This window comes from Scyliorhinus canicula, chromosome 2 (assembly GCF_902713615.1).
Source record: "Scyliorhinus canicula chromosome 2, sScyCan1.1, whole genome shotgun sequence".
In the NCBI taxonomy this organism is placed as follows: domain Eukaryota; kingdom Metazoa; phylum Chordata; class Chondrichthyes; order Carcharhiniformes; family Scyliorhinidae; genus Scyliorhinus; species Scyliorhinus canicula.
Window position 1 is genome coordinate 96,195,476 of NC_052147.1, and position 19,557 is coordinate 96,215,032.

Consider the following 19,557-nt stretch of genomic DNA (forward strand, 5'->3'; position numbering starts at 1 on the left):
GTATGTCTGATCTAAAATCTGGCCTCTTTCCAGACCATATCCTGTGGACTGAATTTGCAACAATGTCTCACAATGTTATAAGAGTGCAGCGCGTTGTGCTTTTAATATCCTGTGTATCCTCAGTTGGTGTCTGCCCTGGCAGCCCAGAGGTTAAAATGCATGTCAATTGATTTGTGCTGCTTTGTGAACTTCTTTTCATGCCTCCTGTTCTCAGCTGCCGTCTAAGAGCACTGAATTGCAGGGATGCTCCATTGATGTCTAACACCGTTCCCCACTCAGCTCTGAGCTGTGGTACTTCCCGCATTCTGCTAAGTGCTTCCCCATTATTTCTCTCGTCCGATGCAGAACCATTGTCTGCGCGATTGCTGATTAATGAAGGGGGAAGGGGTGCTGCAGGTTAGTATCTGTTTAAAAATTAATTCTCGGTTTCCAAGGAGTGGTTTATGCTTTATCCTTATCAGCTTGTTTCGTGTAACTGGATCTGTTGTTTTATCTTTGCAGCTTTCTCTCTCCCACTGTTTTTCCTCCTTCCCTCCATTGACTAAGGATGGCTGCAGCAGAGCCTCTGAGTGCCCTCTCTCGCTGGTATCTCTATGCCATCCATGGCTACTTCTGCGAAGTGATGTTTACAGCGGCATGGGATTTTGTGGTGCATTTCAACTGGAAGTTCCCCGGGGTCACCAGTGTCTGGGCCCTCTTCATTTACGGGACATCCATGCTGATTGTGGAGAGGATGTACCTCTATCTTAAGGACAAGTGCTGCACCGCCGCCCGCTGCCTCATCTACACCATCTGGACGTACATTTGGGAGTTCTCCACGGGCTACATCCTGCGCCAGTTCAATGCCTGCCCCTGGGACTACTCTCAGTTCGAATTTGACTTCATGGGTTTGATCACCCTCGAGTACGCCATCCCCTGGCTCTGCGCCTCCTTCATCATGGAGAAGCTGGTCATCAGGAACACACTGCGCCTACGTTTCGACCGCCGGCAGGACGCAGTCCCGGGGACAGCCCGGTCTCCCAGCGCCCTGTCGAACGGGCACATCAAAACCAACTGAAATCTTGGCCGTGTGTGTGTGGGGGGAGGGTGGGGAAGAGGAAGAAAGCAGACTACTACTACAAACAAACGAAAAAACTTTATCACTGCAACAGACCAAATATAGGTTGAAGCCAACGCTAAAGCAAACACAACTAAAACCCAAGCCGCCCAGCAAGCGACTGAGGGCCGCTCGCTCGCGCGCGCGCACCCGACCCAACAGGCCGCCCCACAAGTGACGTCATGCAGGGAGTACCGGATTCTGATTGGCTGAGACCGCTGTCACTCAGGGCATTTGAAGGCGTTGATTTCAGCGGCACGAGCCCGGACCGTTACTTCCCTCCGCTCGAGCCGGCGAGATTTCACGGCAAAGAGAAGTCAACACACACAGCGGCATTGCAGAGGCCAATGCCAGCCGCTGAATAACAACAAGCCACGACTCTGCAGCTTGCCCTTTAATTATTGTCAACATCTTTGTTGTTCGAATGATGCCCACATTCTCAGGTCCCCGAGTTGAAAGGATATTGCTATAAGAAAGGTCTGTCGGGTCATGTTAACGGCATTCTTCGTATGTCCATGTTACCTTTTTTTTAGTGCAAACTTTAACCATTTTAAACCCGCGTTCAGAATTACGTTGAAATCGAGGACAAATGAGTGGGACCCAAACACATTGAGCATTCATCTGACATCTGAAGCCGGATTTATTTTAAAATGTCTGGCAAAAGGGGACATGACGAACAACGTTTTGCCTCTAGTTGGTGGAGGCAGATTCAATCGTGGTTTTCAAAAGGTAATGGAATAAACATCTGAAGAGAAACACATTTCAGAGCTACTAGAAAAGACGGGGTAAGGACTAGGTGAGTTCTGCTGGCAGACAGCTGGCACAGATGCGATGGGCCGAATGGCTTTCTGTGTAGAAAACATCCCACCACTCATCAGACAGTACATCGGTTTAAACATAGTAACTTCCATTCACCTGAGTTTTTTCACAACAGTCAGGTGATATAGCAATGAAGCCTTTGAAATGGATGCTTTTTTAATGTGCCATGTCAGGTTATCAGTACTGCAGTGTTTTCATCACTTTGCCAATCTCTTCTGCACACCAAACCAAAAAAAGCTTCATCAGTGTTTACTTCTGGTCAGGCTGAGACTCTGCTGTCCAACTGAACCAAAATCCCAAAGACAGCAACCCTGGCATATCTACTTTGCGAAAATGTGCCAGTGTGACGGCCCTGCAACTGGGAATCATGAACAATTGCCTCCTGCTTGCATTACTTCCTGATTTTTAATCCAAGAGAATATATAATGTCACTTGTATATCATCCAACTGTGTCCCCATGTGGGAATGGATTTGAAGTCTAGCTTGATTTGCCTTCTTCCAAAATCAGAACACGTTCATTCCTGGGTTGGGCGGGGGGGGGGGGGGGGGGGGGGGGGGGGGGGGGAGACATGTGCTGCTTTGTCAGCTCCCTGGACTAGAGGTACTGAGACCAACCAGAGCACATCTACTACTGCCTTTCAGCTGAGATAATTCAGCACAAATCTGAATCAGAGCTGTGATCTGGTCTGTATAGTTTGATCTGATATCGGACTTTTTTTTTTACAACCAGGCTACTGTTAATCCCTTTGAAAGATGAATGTTACATGTTCATCCATGTGGTCAGTAACTTTCAGAATCAAGAGGAATTTTCAAGTCAAATGGATAGAAAAGACTTGTTCTCATTTTCGTCGCCTTCTCCATTTTGGTCAGTTTTTATTCAATCTGTGGTGGGACTCGGTCAAAGGCTTAAGTGGCCCATGAGCTAACGAGGGAAAATACTCCTAACTTGCTATCCAGTGACTTGCTGGTAAATGCACATCAAGAGTGAGGCTAACCTCAGGAAATGAGGAGTGACAAGTGGATTGTTCAAAGATGGGAATTTTCCGTGCCCTCTGTGGTGTGTTTCCTAGCGGCAGGAGGAGGCTCGCTGTTGGCTGATGGGAGACCTTCTGGTCCCGCAGCTGTCAATGGGATTTCCCATTGAATCCAACCCTGGATTCAATCCAACCCTGCCGCCGGGAAACTCGTGACATGGGTTCGCTGTCAGTGGGACTGGAAGATCCCCAAGAGTAAAAATGTTGTGAAGGGAGCATATTCAGGGAAGGGAGGAATCGTGTTTCAAAGGGTCTGAAATAAACAGACTCTTTTGAAGGAACAGTGTCTTTAAAAGAAACTGCTCATAATCTGTAATATCATGGATCGTCTTCAATTGGGCAAAAATATTTCCAAGGGAGCTGAAATAGACAGATGAAAGCCAATGGTGTTAATTAATTATTTTTTAATTATTTCAGTCAGGTGTAATTTTCAGTACATAAAGGACCACACTCACCTTGTCGTGGGAGTCCATTAGCAATGTGAGAGCCAGACTCCGACATGTATAACCCTTCCTCATACTTTACAATGCTTTCCAACTTTAATGGTTAATAACTTTACAAGTTATCAACCGTTTTCTGCAGCCTGACATAGTGCACCTTCAAGGAGTTGAGAACAATTACAAGAATGCTGGACATCAGAAATAAATGCTGGAAACATGTAGCAGGTCTGCGTGTAGTGTCTGAGAACAAGAGACTTACTTACGCTCCAGGTGGGGCTTTTCACTCCTTTTTATTGTGACAAAAATGGTAATTGCCTGCAGGACGAGTGGCGGCAATAGGAAGCAATGAGCAACAAAGTCAGAACTTTGAGGTAAATAACACCAGTCCAAATCTCTTTCTGGAGTGAGCCTATTCTAGATTGAACATTGTAGCAAAGAAACAAATGAGCTGTCTCCATCTCCATGGTTTCTCCTTTCCTCAGCTGACAGCACTGATTCTTTTCTTTATTTTTTTGATTTTTATAAATTTAGAATATCCATTTTCTTCTAATTAAGTGGTAATTTAGCATGGCCAATCCACCTACTCTGCACATCTTTTGGGTTGTGGGGGCGAAACCCATGCAAACACGGGGAGAATGTGCAAACTCCACACGGACAGTGACCCAGAGCCGGGATCGAACCTGGGACCTCGGCTCCATGAGGCCACAGTGCCAACCCACTGCTCCACCATGCTGCCCCAGACACCACTGTTCCTGCTGGGGAACTTGGGTGTTAGGTTGCCCTCAGTACATAACCCTCAGGTGCCTCATTCGTCATGTGTTGGGCAACTATTTGAATGTGTTGGGATGGTAGGGGACAAACCTGTCCATTAAATCCTTACTCTTGCACATTATTCAAAGCCAAATTTCAAAGCAGGTTCCATTAGCTAGTGAGCAGAAGCTGCCCTGGGCTGTCAAGGCCAATTGTGGTGTCACCTAAATTGAGACCAGAGGAACAGACCAACCAGCTGACTAACTGAAATCTTTTTGGACCGTGCTACTTCCAGGCAGAGAGTATCTGCCCCCCAATAGAAACGTAAAATACGGTGAATTCTGGCAATCTAGATTAAAAGCATGAATAAAAACAACTTGAGAATGGACAGAATTCTCCCAAAAATGACTACGTGACATTTTGGGCAGGAAATTCGGTGTGAATCCCACCGGCTATTCCGCCGTGATTCCGTTGTAATTCTTCCAGACTTAGTCATTTTCTTGGAGCCTGGGGTAAAACCCACTGCAAAAGTGATGTGTGGGTCCTGAAGACGCCGGCAAGCTCGGCCTTTAAACAAAATAGAACCCAACCTCAAAGTGACAGTGCAGGCCCCTCTCCCACCAAGCATCGCTGGCATTGGGGCCTTCCCAAAGTGTCTCCCTTCAGGCCTCGCCCCTTTCTAGCCAGCATCAGGTCCCTCCCTCCCCAATGAGCAGCACAACGCCTCTCCCTCCCAGGTGAGAGACACCCCACTGTTGGGTCTGCAAATTCCACCACCCTTTCAATCCCCCCCTTTCAAGACCCCACCTCCTTAATCATCCTCTTTTGTTGCCATGCCACCTTGGCCTGCTCTGTTTCTGACCTCCAGTGGCCTCCGAGCCCCCGATATGTTCATCATGGGACACCAGTAGTGGTTCCTGCTGGCCTCATGCTGTGCTGTCAAGAGCAGTGAATCCCACAAGACTTTGGCTTGAACCAGATTGCGTCCAGTGCCGCAGGCTGGGTAAATCATGTTCCATTCTGCGCCCGGCCCGAACACCGTTTAGGGGAATAACGGGATGTGTGCCAGGCGCAATGTGTAAGGAGAACACCCTAGTGTTTCTAATATTTTGGTAGGATGAAGCTTAAAGCCGATGAGAGATATCAGTGTGACTCCCCTTTAATTCACCCTTTGAGAATTCCAATATTGGAGCCTGAGAAACTGGGCTGTGGAATATTAATAATAATAATCTTTATTAGTGTCACAAGTAGGCTTACATTAACACTGCAATGAAGTTACTGTGAAAATCCCCTAGTTGCCAAACTACGCACCTGTTCAGGTACACTGAGGGAGAATTCAGAATGTCCAATTCACCTAACAAGGACGTCTTTCTGGACGTGTGGAAGTGAAGCTACCAAATCTGTTCTAATGGGTCATAGAATTTACAGTGCAGAAGGAGGTCATTCGGCCCATCAAGTCTGCACCAGCTCTTGGAAAGAGCACCCTACCCAAACCCATACCTCCACCCTATCCCCATAACCCAGCAACCCTAGCCAACACTAAGGGCAATTTTAGATACTAAGGGCAATGTAGCATGGCCAATCCACCTAACCTGCACATCGTTGGCCTTGTGGGAGGAAACTGGAGCACCCGGAGGAAACCCACGCACACACGGGGAGAACGTGCAGACTCTGCACAGACAGTGACCCAAGCCAGGAATTGAACCTGGGACCCTGGAGCTGTGAAGCAATTATGCTAACCACTGTGCTGCTCCAGACCTCAGAACTTTCCGCACAAGAGCTCTTTCCTCCAATGGCTCTGCCCCATGCTTCTGTCATGGTCTCCTGACAAACCCATCCTCATGGTAATCATTTCATAATGGTGGCTACAACACCCATATGCTCAATGCTCCAGAAATACTATTTAATGGCTAGAATGTACATGTGCCAAGGTTCCTGCTGTTAAATCTTTTGTTAAGGTCTGGTTAGATAGATGCATCCAGCTTTTTAACTGAAGTTTCCACCTTCTACACTTCTGTATTGAGTTCAGTCAGTGCTCCAGTTGATTACATTAAGCTTGGGTTAGGGAAAGTGGAAAATATGACTGACATTCTGTTCTTAAATAATGTCCAGTGATTGCGTGTGACTATGAGATGAGGACAAACTTGGGTTTAGCTGTGATGCCGCCAATAGTCGAGGAGCCTGGTGCAGCAAACAAATTAAGAATTTGTGGGTTGTTTTGATGTACTGAATCACCAACTCTGGCTACTTTAAGTAGCTTGTTGTGTAAAGAGATGCGACAATGCACCAGCTCCTCCTGGGGTGTGATTTGTTTTGCGAAGGTCCAAGAAAAGTATACCTGCAAAATGGTGTGAAAAGAATTTTGCTTAATTTTTAAAAAAACATTCTGTGACTATGGACATCACTAATGAAACCAGCATTTATTGCCCATTCCTAATTGCCCTTGAGAAGTTGGTGTGCACTGCCTTCTTGAATTGAAGTCATGTGCTACTGTATTAGGTAAGGTATTCCAGGATCTTGCTGCAATGATGATGAAGGAATGTTGATCTATGTAGGAGGTTTGTGTGGTGGGGTGGGTGGTGCACAAGTCTTTCTTCAATTCAACATTGTGCAGATACTTGTCTTGAGCAAATGAAAATGAAATGAAATGAAAATCGCTTATTGTCACGAGTAGGCTTCAATGAAGTTACTGTGAAAAGCCCCTAGTCGCCACATTCCGGCACCTGTCCGGGGAGGCTGGTACGGGAATGGACTAAGTTGCATCGGACATATGCCTGAATAAGAATGTTTAATAAGTATGAGTTCAGGCCAAAGGCTGTGAGATGTTTCCTGATGAATTTAAATAGATTTGACTGAATGCATTTTACATTCATCAGCGCTGGGCATTGACTTTCCTTCTGGATACGTATCACAAAGTATAAAGTATACTCGAAACGTTAGCTCTTTTCTCTCCCTACTGTTGCTGCCAGACCTGCTGAGATTTTCCAGCATTTTCTCTTTGGTTTCAGATACCAGCATCTGCACAAATTTGCTTTTATCACAAAGTACGTTGTTTATTTTTGCCTGAAGTATGAGTTACATTGTGACAGTTTGTTAAACTCAATAAACAAATTGCAGTGATTACAACTTAGTCAGCAGATTTTGGTTCCACTCTGAGGTAGACAAGGCAGTTTCCAATTGACTTAAATCTATGCCCTCTAGCTCTTGATCCATCCACCAATTCGAACAGTTTCTCATTATCCACTCTCCCCAATTCCATCGTGATTTTGAATATCTCTATCAAATCTCTCACAGAATTGTTACGGCGCAGAAGGAGGCTATTTGGCCTATTGTGTCTGCATTGACTCTCTGAATTAGCAACTCGCCTCGGTCCATTCTCCCGCCTTCTCCCCGTAACCCTGCACCTTCTGTCTTTTCAGATAAGTCTATTTCCCTTTTGAATGCTTCAGTTGAACTGTCTCCACTCACACTCTCAGGCAGAGCATTCCAGACCCTCACCACTTGCTGCATGACAAAGCTTGTTCTCAGACCACTTTTGCTTCTTTTCCTAATTACTTTAATTCAGTGCCCTCACATTCTTGATCTTGTCACAAGTGGGAACAGTTTCTCTCCTATCTTCTCTGTCCAGAACCCCCATGATTTTGACTACCTCAATCAAATTTCCGTTCATAATTGCAGTTCCTCATCCCATTCTCTCCTCTCAACTTTCTCTTCTCCAAGTCTCAGCTTCTCCAAGCTACCTATGTAACTGAAGTTCCTCATCCTTGGAACCATGCTCCTGAATTTTTTCTGCATCCTCTCTAATGCCTCCATACCCTTTCTAAAGTGTGGCACCCAGAACTGGACTCCAATTGAGGCCAAACCAGTGTTTCATACAGGTTTAATATCACCTCCTTGCTGGTGTACTTTGTGCCCTTATTCATAAAGCGCTGAACCTGTTTCTTTTATTAATTGTTCCCTCAACCTATACTGGCACCTTCAATGATTTGTGCGCATGTACACCTAGGTCCCTCTGTTCCTCCATTCCCTTTAGAATTGTGCCCTCCTTGCATGCAGCATTTTCATATTGTAAGCATTATCATTTAAATGGGGGTCTCTGATTAATAGTCCATTTAAAATGAGACCTTCAGACTGAAAACAAGGAGAATCACGGGGCTAGAGGCACTGAAGCCAAGGTTTGGATTCAACCATAGGAACATTACCCATGTAATTGTGCTACACTGGACACTAAAAACAAATTCATGGAGTTTAAGTGTTTTGGAAAAGCCAGCATTTATTGCACATCCATTGTTATTCCTGAAAAGGTAATGGTGAGTTATCTTCTTGATGAGCTGCAGTCTGTGTTGTGGTGGTAGTTCCACAATGTTGTTAGATAGGGAGTTCCAAGATTCTGACTCAGTGACAACTGAGGAATGACAATTATATGTTCAAATCAGGATGGTATGTAATTTGGAATTGTTGATGTTCCCTTCGAGGTGACAATGGTTAAGGGTAAGGTGCTGTTCAAGAAGCTTTGATGAATTGGTACGGTGGGTCTTGTAGATTATGCAAACTGGATTGGATTTGTTTATTGTCATGTGTACCGAGGTACAGTGAAAAGTATTTTTCTGTGAGCAGCTCAACAGATCATTAAGTACATGGGAAGAAAAGGGAATAAAAGAAAACACATAATAGGGCAGAAAATACATAATAGGGCAACACAAGGTATACAATGTAACTACATAAGCACCGGCATCGGATGAAGCATACAGGGGTGTAGTGTTAATGAGGTCAGCCCATAAGAGGGTCATTTAGGAGTCTGGTAACAGCGGCGAAGAAGCTATTTTTGAGTCTGTTTGTGCGTGTACTCAGACTTCTGTATCTCCTGCCCGATGGAAGAAGTTGGAAAAGTGAGTAAGCCGGGTGGGAGGGGTCTTTGATTATGCTGCCCACTTTCCCCAGGCAGCGTGAGGTGTAGATGGAGTCAATGGATGGGAGGCAGGTTTGTGTGATGGACTGGGCTGTGTTCACGACTCCCTGAAGTTTCTTGCGGTCCTGGGCTGAGCAGTTGCCATACCAGGCTGTGATGCAGCCAGATAGGATGCTTTCTATGGTGCATCTGTAAAAGTTGGTAAGAGTTAACGTGGACATGCCGAATTTCCTTAGTTTCCTGCGGACGTAGAGGCGCTGTTGTGTTTTCTTGGTGATAGTGTCGACGTGGGAGGACCAGGACAGATTTTTGGAGATGTGCACCCCTAGGAATTTGAAACTGCTAACCATCTCCACCTCGGCCCCGTTGATGCTGACAGAGGTGTGTACAGTACTTTGCTTCCTGATGTTAATGACCAGCTCTTTAGTTTTGCTGGCATTGAGGGAGAGATTGTTGTCGCTGCACCACTCCACTAGGTTCTCTATCTCCCTTCTGTATTCTGACTCGTCGTTATTCGAGATCTGGCCCACTATGGTGGTATCGTCAGAAAACTTGTAGATGGAGTTGGAACCAAAAATTTGCCAAGCAGTTGTGTGTACAGGGAGTAGAGTAGGGGGCTAAGTACGCAGCCTTGCGGGGGCTAGGTATTGAGGACTATTGTGGAGGAGGTGTTGTTGTTTATTTTTACTAATTGTGGTCTGTGGGTCAGAAAGTTGAGGATCCAGTTGCAGAGTGAAAGCCAAGTCCTAAGCTTTGGAGCTTTGATGTGAGCTTGGCTGGGATTATGGTGTTGAAGGCGGAGCTGTAGTCAATAAATAGTAGTCTGATGTAGGACTCCTTGTTGTCGAGATGCTCTAGGGATGAGTGTAAGGCCAAGGAAATGGCGTCTGCTGTGGACCGGTTGTGGCGGTATGCAAATTGCAGTGGATCAAGACATTCTGGGAGTGTGGAGGTGATGCGCTTCATGACTGAGGTCAGGGCCACCGGAAGGTAGTCATTGAGGCACGTTGCCTGGTTCTTCTTTGGCACCGGTATAATGGTGGTCTTCTTGAAGCAGTTGGGGACCTCGGAATGGAGTAGGGACATGTTAAAGATGTCCGCGAACACCTCTGCCAGCTGGTCCGCGCAGGCTCTGAATGTACGACCAGGGATCCTGTCCGGGCCCGTTGCCTTCCGAGGGTTCACTTTCAGGAAGGCCGATCTGACTTCGGAAGCTGTGATGGTGGGTATGGGTGAGTTATGGGCTGCTGGGGCACTCGACAGCGGATTGTTGGTTTCCTGCTCGAACCGAGCATAGAATGCATCGAGTTCATTGGGGAGGGGTGCGCTACTGCCGGAGATACTGCTCGGCTTTGCTTTGTAGCCCGTAACGTTGTTTAGTCCTTGCCACAACCGCTGAGAGTCTGTGACTCTAGCTTGGTTTGATATTCTCTCTTGGCATTTGGGATGGCTTTGCAGAGGTCGTACCTGGATTTCTTGTATAGGTCAGGGTCTTCTGACTTGAACGCCTCAGACCTGTCCTTCAGTAGGGAGTCAATCTCGTGATTGAGCCATGCTTTCCGGTTGGGGAACGTACGTACTGCTTTCTTTGGCACGCAGTCGTCCACACATTTGCTGATGAAGTCTGTGACGGTGGTGGCATACTCATTTAAGTTGGTCGCTGAGTTCTTACATATGGACAGGCAATGATGGTGGAAAGCGTGACTATTTAAGCTGTAGATGGAGTGACAATTGAGCAAAGTGCTTTGTCCTGGAATTTCGTGAGTGTTGTTTGAGCTTCACTTATCAAACCAATTGGAGAGTATTCCATCTTTCTGAAATTCCTGTCCTGTGCCTTGTAGATGGTGTCAGGAGGTGAGTCTCTGGCTGCAGAATATTTGGACTCTGACCTGCTCTTGTAGCCACAGAGTTTATGTGGCTTATCCAGTTAAGTTTCTGGGACGTCTAACACCCTGTTCTGCCTAAACAACTCCCCCAGGATGTTGATGGTGGGGGATTTGATGATGGTGAAACCATTGAATGTCACAGAGAAGTAGTAACATTCTCTCTTGCTTGGTGTGAATGTTGCTTACCACTTATCAGCCCAAGCCTCAGGATGTCAACCAATACAAAAGCAAAATACTGCAGATGTTGGAAATTTGAAATAAAAATAGAAAATACTGGAAACATTCAACAGAATATCTATATTTTATGAATTCTATTATATGAAAAAGATCAGGCAGCAGCTGTGAAGAGAAAAATAATTAATGTTTCAAGTTGATGACATTTCATCTGATGAAATGTTAATGCTGTTTCCTCTCCATAGACGCTGCCTGACCTGATTACTATTTCCAGCATTTTCTATTTTTATTACTGAAGGTTTTCTGGTCTTGCTGCAAGGACTGCTTCATTATCCGGGGATTTGCAAATAAAACAGATAACTGTGCAATTATCAGTGAAAATCCTTAATACTGATCTGAGGGAGAGAAGACTGTTGATCAAGCAGCAAACATGTTTGGGTTTAGGACGCTGTCCTGAGGAACTTTGCAGCAATGTCCTGTGGATGAGAAGATCGGTCACCAACAACCTCAACCATCTTACAGAGATGTGGCTACAGGATAATATAGATTGGGACTTGAATATTGAGGGATATGTGAGACTTAGGAAGGTCAGGAAGTTTTTAAAATTAAATTTAGAGTATCCAATTTTTTTTTCCAATTAAGGGGCAATTTAGCGTCACCAATCCACCTATCTTGCACATCTTTGGGTTGTGGGGGTTGGACCCATGCAGACACGGGGAGAATATACAAACTCCCCATGGACAGTGACCCAGGGCCGGGATAGAACCTAGGAAGGATAAGAAGTTAGGAAAAGTTGGAGGGGTGGCTCTGTTAATAAATAATGGTATTCGCACATTAGAGAGGGATGACCTAAATTCAGTAAATCAAGATGTAGAAGCAATTTGGGTTGAGTTGAAACATGATAAAGGCAAGAAATCACTATGAGTGATGTACAGGCCCCCTAATTGTAACTATATGGTGAAACAGAATGTAAAAGAAGAGATAATGGGAGCTTGTCAGAAAAGTATGGTGATAATGATGGGGAATTTAATCTACATATAGATTGGAAATTCAGATTTGGCCAAGGGAGCATAGATGAGGAGTTCATCGAATATTTTCGGGATAATTTCTTATAACAGCATGTTCTGGAGCCAACTGGAGGGCAGGTTATACTAGACCTGGTATTGTGCAATGAGATAGGATTTATTGATAACCTCATACTGAAGGCACCCGTAGGTAGCAGCGATCATAATATGATTGAATTTTACATTCAGTTTGAGGGAGAGGCAAATGTGTCCAAGACTAGTATTTTAAACTTAAATAAAGCAATTACAAGGGCATGAAAGACGAGCTAGCTGTAGTGAACTGGCAAGTGTGCTTTAGGGATAGATCAATAGAGGTTCAGTGGCAGACATTTAAAGGAGTTGATAGTCAGAGGCTTTTTCCCAGGGTAGAGGGGTCAATTACTAGGGGCATAGGTTTAAGGTGTGAGGGGCAAAGTTTAGAGGAGATGTATGAGGCAAGTTTTTTTACACAGAGGGTAGTGGGTGCCTGGAACTCTCTGCCGGAGGAGGTGGTGGAAGCAGGGATGAGTGTGACGTTTAAGGGGCATCTTGACAAATACATGAATAGGATGGGAATAGAGGGATACAGACCCAGGAAGTGTAGAAGATTTTAGTTTAGACGGGCAGCATGGTCAGCACAGGCTTGGAGGGCCGAAGGGCCTTTTCCTACGTGGTACTTTTCTTTGTTCTTTGGAATTTTTCAGAATACACAGAATAGACACATTCCAATGAGAAAGAACATTTCCATGGGGAGGACCTATCACTGGTAGTTAACTATAAACTTTAAAGGCAGTATTAAAGCTAAAGAAAAAACATATAATGCAGACAAGTGGCAGATTAGAAGATTGGACAGAATATAAAGAACATTCAAACAATGACAAAAAGATTGATAAGGAGGGGAAAACGAGAGTACAAGAGAACGTTGATGACTGGGGATCTCCTTACTGCAGCCATAATCCAACATCATAGCCATTGATACCATACGAGTATCTTCCGCCTGAACCGCCGTTGAGGACTTGTTTTGTATTGCGCTTTGTCTGATTTCTCCTTTCCGACCTTACCATCATGGGTGACCCTGCCAGGAGTTTAAAACTCCTGATGGCACTGCTCTCAGCGCCAATGGAATGTTCAAGCCTCTCCACCACGGCCAGTTGGCAATTCAAGGAAAAGGCTAGCTAGTAATATAAAAGATGGATAGTAAGATTTTGTATAGATATTTAAATAAGAAAAAAGTTAACAAAGTGAGAGTTGGTCCTATAGAAAGTGGGGAATTGATAATAGAACAAAGAACCAAGAAAATTACAACACAGGAACAGGCCGTTCGGCCCTCCCAGCCTGCGCCGATCCAGATCCTTTATCTAAACCTGTCACCTATTTTCCAAGGATCTACTTCCCTCTGTTCCCCGCCCGTTCATATATCTGTCTAGATGCATCTTAAATGATGCTATTGTGCCTGCCTTTACCACCTCCTCTGGCAAAGCGTTCCAGGCACCCACCACCCGCTGCGTAAAAAACTTTCCAAACACATCTCTAAAAGAACAAAGAAAAGTACAACACAGGAACAGGCCCTTCGGCTCTCAAAAAATAATTTTTTTAAAAAGCGGGGCAATGGCAGATGAATTGGACAGTATTTTGTATCGGTCTTCTTACAAGGGGACACAAGTAACATCTCAGAAATAGCTGTAAATCAGGGAAAGGAAGGGAGGGAGGAACTCAGGAAAATTACAATCACCAGTAAAGTAAGTAGTATTGGGAAAATCGTTGGGTCTATGGACAGACAAATCCCCTGAACTTCACCCTGACTTCTTGAAAGTGACAAATGAGGTAGTTGATGAATTGATTTTAATTTTCCCAAATTCCCTAGATTTGGGGAATGTCCCATTACATTGGAAGATAGCATGTGTTATTCCTTTATTCAAAAAGGAAGGAAGACAGAAAGCAGGAAACTACAGGCCAGTTGGCCAAACATCAGAAATAAGGAAAGTAGGCATGTGGCGCAGTAGTTAGCACTGGGACTGCGGTGCTGAGGACCCGGGTTCGAATTCCGGCCCTGGGTCACTGTCCATGTGGAGTTTACACATTCTCCCCATGTCTGCATGGATTTCACCCCCACAACCCAAAGATGTGCTGGTTAGGTGGATTAGCCACGCTAAATTGTCCCTTAATTGGAAAAAAATAAATAATTGGCTACTCCAAATTTAAAAAGAAAATTAAAGATGTTATAGCAGGGCATTTGGAAAATTCAAGGCAATCAGGCAAAATCAACATGATTTTGTGACAGGGAAACCATGGGCTGGATTCTCCATCCCCGCCGCGAAATCGCGTTCAGTGATGGAGCGGAGAATCTTTTTGGTGCTGAAACGGGAGCATCGGCAGTTTTTAAATTCTACGCCCCCCCCCCCCCCCCCCCCCGGAAATCGCCCTACTCATGGAGTACACCGCGCCTCGTATCCACTGCCTCAGGCCATTGCCTGAGGCCCGCCCCGCGTGTTCCGTCCCCGACTGGTCGAATTCCCGACGGCATGGGACTCTCATAGTTCCAGCCAACTGGGAACCTCGCAAGACGGATGCCGACTCAGTCAGCTGCCACAGTTGGAGGAGGACCGATCGGCGTGCAAGGGGGGCTTCATTCGGGGCTGGGGCAATGTGGGCGGGCGGTCCGTGACACGCGAGTGGCCGATGCGGGACACTACTTTGCCAGTCCAGGTCCGTGGGCTGAGTGCGCCATGGAGCACGGTGCAGCCGCTACAAGCTGCCGCCATGTACATGCACGGCATCTGATCTGGAAGTGCTTGGGCTGTATCGGCACCTAGAACTGCGAGCTCTACCACAGCTCCCTGCTTGCCCCCAGCAAAATGGGGAATCTGTGGCCTTTTGACGCCAGTTTTGCCTGCCGTAAAAGACCACAGTTTTCACGGTGGCGTGGGACTTAGTCTCCAAAATGACGAATCCAGCCCTAAGTTTAACCAATTTATTGGAGTTCTTTGAAGGAGTCACATATTCTGTGAGTTGTGGGGAACCGGTGGAAGTACTATACTTAGATTTCCAGAAGGCATTTGATAAGGTGCCGCATCAAAGGTTATTGCGGAAAATAAAAGCTCATGGTGTAGAGCAGTGTTTTTCAAACTTTCTTTTGGGGACACATTTTTACCAACCTTTGGGACCCATGTCACCTGAACTTCATGACCCACCATTTTTGCTTACCTTTAATGCAACAGGTGAGCCTGCTTGATCCTCAAGATCTCATTTGCTTTGTCATTCAATGTTATATTTCTGCATGGGTTGTACATTACAGGTCCTGGAGCTCACACCTGCCCTGTTTTGTCCCACGTGGACTCTCCTGCCAAGCTCCCTCCAGGAAATTCAATTGTGAGATCCTGGCGTGTTTGTGTCTCTGGCCTTCTCTTCCTTAGTCCAAAAGGTCCATCTTCAGTTCTTCACACAGTCCTGTAGCTTGCTTGCTGGCAGCTACAAAATGGAGTACAGTCTCCTTAGTAATTTCACGCTCAGAGTATGTGACATTAGTGTACCGGGCACGTGACATGCTCTCTGCTGCAGCCTCTGGCGGAAAGACTCCATCGATTTTTTAAAAAATCTGCTCCTGGGACAGAGTGCTGATGTACGGAGGAGGTGATCTGCCCCACTGGGCTTCGGGCCTGTGGATTGCTACATCAACCTGAGGGGGCAATTATGCCAGCCCGAATGGCTGGCCTTCTTGAAAGCCAGTTGCAGCCATCATTTTTAAAAGCAGTCGCAGCCTTTGGGCACTGCTTCCTGCGATGGAGAACGCTGCCACCAATCGCTCCGCGACCCTCCCGACACCTGCCCGACCCACCCCGCAGGTAATGATCCTGAGTTTGAAAATGACTGGTGTAGGGGGTAGCACATTGACATGGATTGAAGGTTGGCTATCTTAACAGGATCCAGAGAACTGGCATAATGTGACCTTTTTCTGGTTGGCAAGATGTGAGTTTTGTGAAGCAGGGATCAGTGCTGGGGTCTCAACTTTTTAAAATTCTTTCAATGACTTGGATCAAGGGACTGAAAGGATGGTTGCTAAATTTGCTGATGACACAGATAGATGGGAAAGTAAATTTGAAGAGGGTTTAAGGAGATTACAAAGGGACATAGGTTAAGTGAGTGGGCATAAATCTGGCAAATGGAGTATTGGATTGGATTTGTTTTATTGTCACGTGTATCGAGGTACAGTGAAAAGTATTGTTCTGCATACAGTCCCGACAGATCATGAGAAAGAAACATAGGGAATACATAAATATACAATGTAAATACATAGGCACAGGCAACATGTGAGCATACAGAGTTCAGTACTAAATAGAGAAGATGTGTGAAGAGATCAGATCATTGTGTTCAGGAGTATGGTAATGGGGAGAAGAAGCTGTTTTTGAACCTATCAGTGCGTGTTCTCAGGCTTTTGTATCTCCTGCCCAATGGAAAAAGTTGGAAGAGTGAATAACCCGGGTGGGAGGGGTCTTTCATTATGCTGCCCACTTTCCCAAGGCAGTGGGAGGTGCAGACAGAGTCAATAGATGGGAGGCAGGTTCGCGTGATGTACTGGGCTGTGTTCATGACTCACTGTAGTTTCTTACGGTCTTGGGCCGAGCAGTTACCATACCAGGCTGTGTTGCAGCCAGAAAGGATGCATTCTATGGTGTAAAAATTGGTATGAGTCAAGATGGACATGCCAAATTCCCTTTGTTTCTTGAGGAAGTCTAGACGTTGTAGTGCTTTCTTGGTCGTAGCGTCGATGTGGATGGACCAGGACAGATTGTTGGGGATGTGCATACCTAGGAATTTGAAGCTGTCAACCTTGGTATCATTGATACAGACAGAGGTGTGTGTGATACTTCGCTTCCTGAAGTCAATGACCAGCTCTTTAGTTTTGCTGATATTGAGGGAGAGATTGTTGTCGTTACACCCCGCTTAGGGTCTCTCTCTCCCTCCTGTACTTTGACTCATCATTGTTTGAGATCCGTCCCATTACGGACATGTCATCAACAAACGTAGATGGAGTTGGAGTCAAATTGTGCCACACAGTCATGTGTGTACAGGGAGTATAGTATGGGGCTATGTACTCAGCCTTGTGGGGCCCCGGTATTGAGGACTATCGTGGAGGCGGTGTTGTTGTTTATCCTTACTGATTGTGGTCAATGCGTCAGGAAGTCAAGGATCCAGTTGCAGTGCGAGGAGCAAAGTCCTAGGTTTTGGAGCTTTAATATGGGTTTGGCTGGGATTATGGTGTTGAAGGCGGAGCTGTAGTCAATGAATAGGAGTCTGATGTAAGAGTCCTTGTTGTCGAGATGCTCCAGGGATATGAGTGCAGAGGCAGGGAGATGGCATCTGCTGTGGACAGGTTGTGGCGGTATGCAAATGGCAGTCGATCAAGGCATTCTGGGAGTATTGAGTTGATGTGTTTCATGGTAAGAAGTCTTACAACACCAGGTTAAAGTCCAACAGGTTTATTTTGAATCACTAGCTTTTAGAGCACTGCTCTTTCCTCAGGTGAATGAAGAGGTGGGTTCCAGAAACATATATATAGAAAAATCAAAGATGCAATACAATACTTTGAATGCAAGTCTTTGCAGGTAATGAAGTCTACAGGTCCAGACGGAACAACTGGAGAGAGATAATCCTAGGTTAAAGAGGTGTGAATTGTCTCAAACCAGGACAGTTGGTAGGATTTTGCAAGCCCAGGCCATATTTGATGTGTTTCATGGTAAGAAATCTTACAACACCAGGTTAAAGTCCAACAGGTTTATTTTGAATCACTAGCTTTCGGAGCACTGCTCCTTCCTCAGGTGAATGAAGAGTTGGGTTCCAGAAACATATATATAGAAAAATCAAAGATGCAATACAATACTTTGAATGCAAGTCTTTGCAGGTAATGAAGTCTGCAGGTCCAGACGGAACAACTGGAGAGATAGATAATCCCAGGTTAAAGAGGTGTGAATTGTCTCAAACCAGGACAGTTGGTAGGATTTCGCAAGCCCAGGCCATATGGTGGGGGGTAAATGTAATGCGACATGAATCCAAGGTTCCGGTTGAGGCCGTTCTCATGTGTGCGGATCTTGGCCATAAGTTTCTGCTCGGCTAATCTGCATTGTCACGTGTCCTGAAAGCCGCCTTGGATAACGCTTACCTGAATCAGATCAGAGGTTGAATGCCCTTGACTGCTGAAGTGTTCCCCGACTGGAAGGGAAAATTCCTGCCTGGCGATTGTCGCACGATGTCCGTTCATCCGTTGCCGCAGCGTCTGCATGGTCTCCCCAATGTACCACGCTTCAGGACATCCTTTCTTGCAGCGTATGAGAAAGACAATGTTGGCTGACTTGCACGAGTATATACCATGGTACATGGTGGGTGGTGTTCTCACGTGTAATGGTGGTACTGATATCGATGATCTGGCACATCTTGCAGAGATTGCCATGGCAAGGTTGTGTCGTGTCGTGGTCGCTGTTCTGAAGGCTGGGTAGTTTGCTGCAAACAATGGTTTGTTTGAGGTTGCGCGGTTGTTTGAAGGCAAGTAGTGGGGGTGTTGGGATGATCTTGGCAAGATGTTCATCTTCATAGATGACGTGTTGAAGGCTGCAAAGAAGATGTAGTTTCTCCGCTCCGGGGAAGTACTGGACGACGAAGGGTACTCAGCTGTGTCCCATGTTTGTCTTCTGAGGAGGTCGGTGTGGTTTTTTGCAATGGCGCATTGGAACTGTCGATCGATGAGTTGAGCACCATATCCCGTTCGTTCGAGGGCATTTTTCAGTATCTGTAGATGTCTGTTACACTCCTCGGCTGAGCAGATCCTGTGTATACGGAGGGCTTGTCCATAGGGAATGACTTATTTAATGGTTAAGGTGGAAGCTGGAGAAGTGGAGCATCATGAGGTTATCCGTAGGCTTGCGGTAAAGCGAAGTGCTGAGCTGACCATTCTTGATGGAGATGAGTGTGTCCAAGAATGCAACCGATTCTGGAGAGTAGTCCATAGTGTGTCTGATGGTGGGATGGAACTTATTGATGTCATTGTGTAATCGTTTGTGATTCTTCACCGTGGGTCCAAAGGAAAAAAATGTAATTGATGTATCTGGTGTATAAAGTCGGTTGAAGGTCCTGTGCAGTGAGGAGGTCTTGTTCAAACTTGTGCATGAAGATGTTGGCATATTAAGGTGCGAATTTGGTCCCCATGGCTGTTCCGTGTGTCTGAATGAAGAACTTATTGTCGAAGGTAAAGACGCTGAAGTGGATGAGTTGCAGAATTGCGTCTGGAGATTGGCATTGGAGTTGTCGATGTTGAGTACTGAGGCAGTTGCAGCAATGCTGTTGTCATGGGGGATGCTTGTGTAGAGTGCTGAGACATCCATTGTGACGAGGAATGTTCCTGGTTCAACTGGTTC

The 19,557-nt window shown here is 45.8% G+C and overlaps 2 protein-coding genes across 4 annotated transcripts in view; both read left to right on the forward strand.

Annotated features, from left to right (window-relative positions):
- The first annotated feature begins 219 nt into the window (after positions 1–219).
- On the forward strand, positions 220–1,161 carry LOC119956459 (transmembrane protein 229B-like). Its single transcript, XM_038783727.1, has 2 exons — positions 220–396; positions 502–1,161. The coding sequence occupies exon 2, from the start codon at positions 548–550 to the stop codon at positions 1,055–1,057; it is 510 nt and encodes a 169-aa protein (XP_038639655.1). The 5' UTR covers positions 220–396; positions 502–547; the 3' UTR covers positions 1,058–1,161.
- Positions 1,162–1,346: 185 nt separating this feature from the next.
- Positions 1,347–19,557, forward strand: part of rad51b (RAD51 paralog B) — a 745,951-nt gene continuing 727,740 nt past the window's right edge. Inside the window, exon 1 of one of the 3 annotated variants that reach the window (XM_038783679.1) lies at positions 1,347–1,892. The gene's annotated coding sequence lies outside the window, so the exon portion shown is untranslated. The remainder of the gene's footprint in view (positions 1,893–19,557) is intronic. The other 2 variants (XM_038783690.1, XM_038783709.1) reach the window with 2 other exon arrangements.

What these genes read in the sequence shown, in the direction of transcription:
- LOC119956459 (XM_038783727.1), top strand. Translation starts at nt 548, where the DNA reads ATGGCTGCAGCAGAGCCTCTGAGTGCCCTCTCTCGCTGGTATCTCTAT.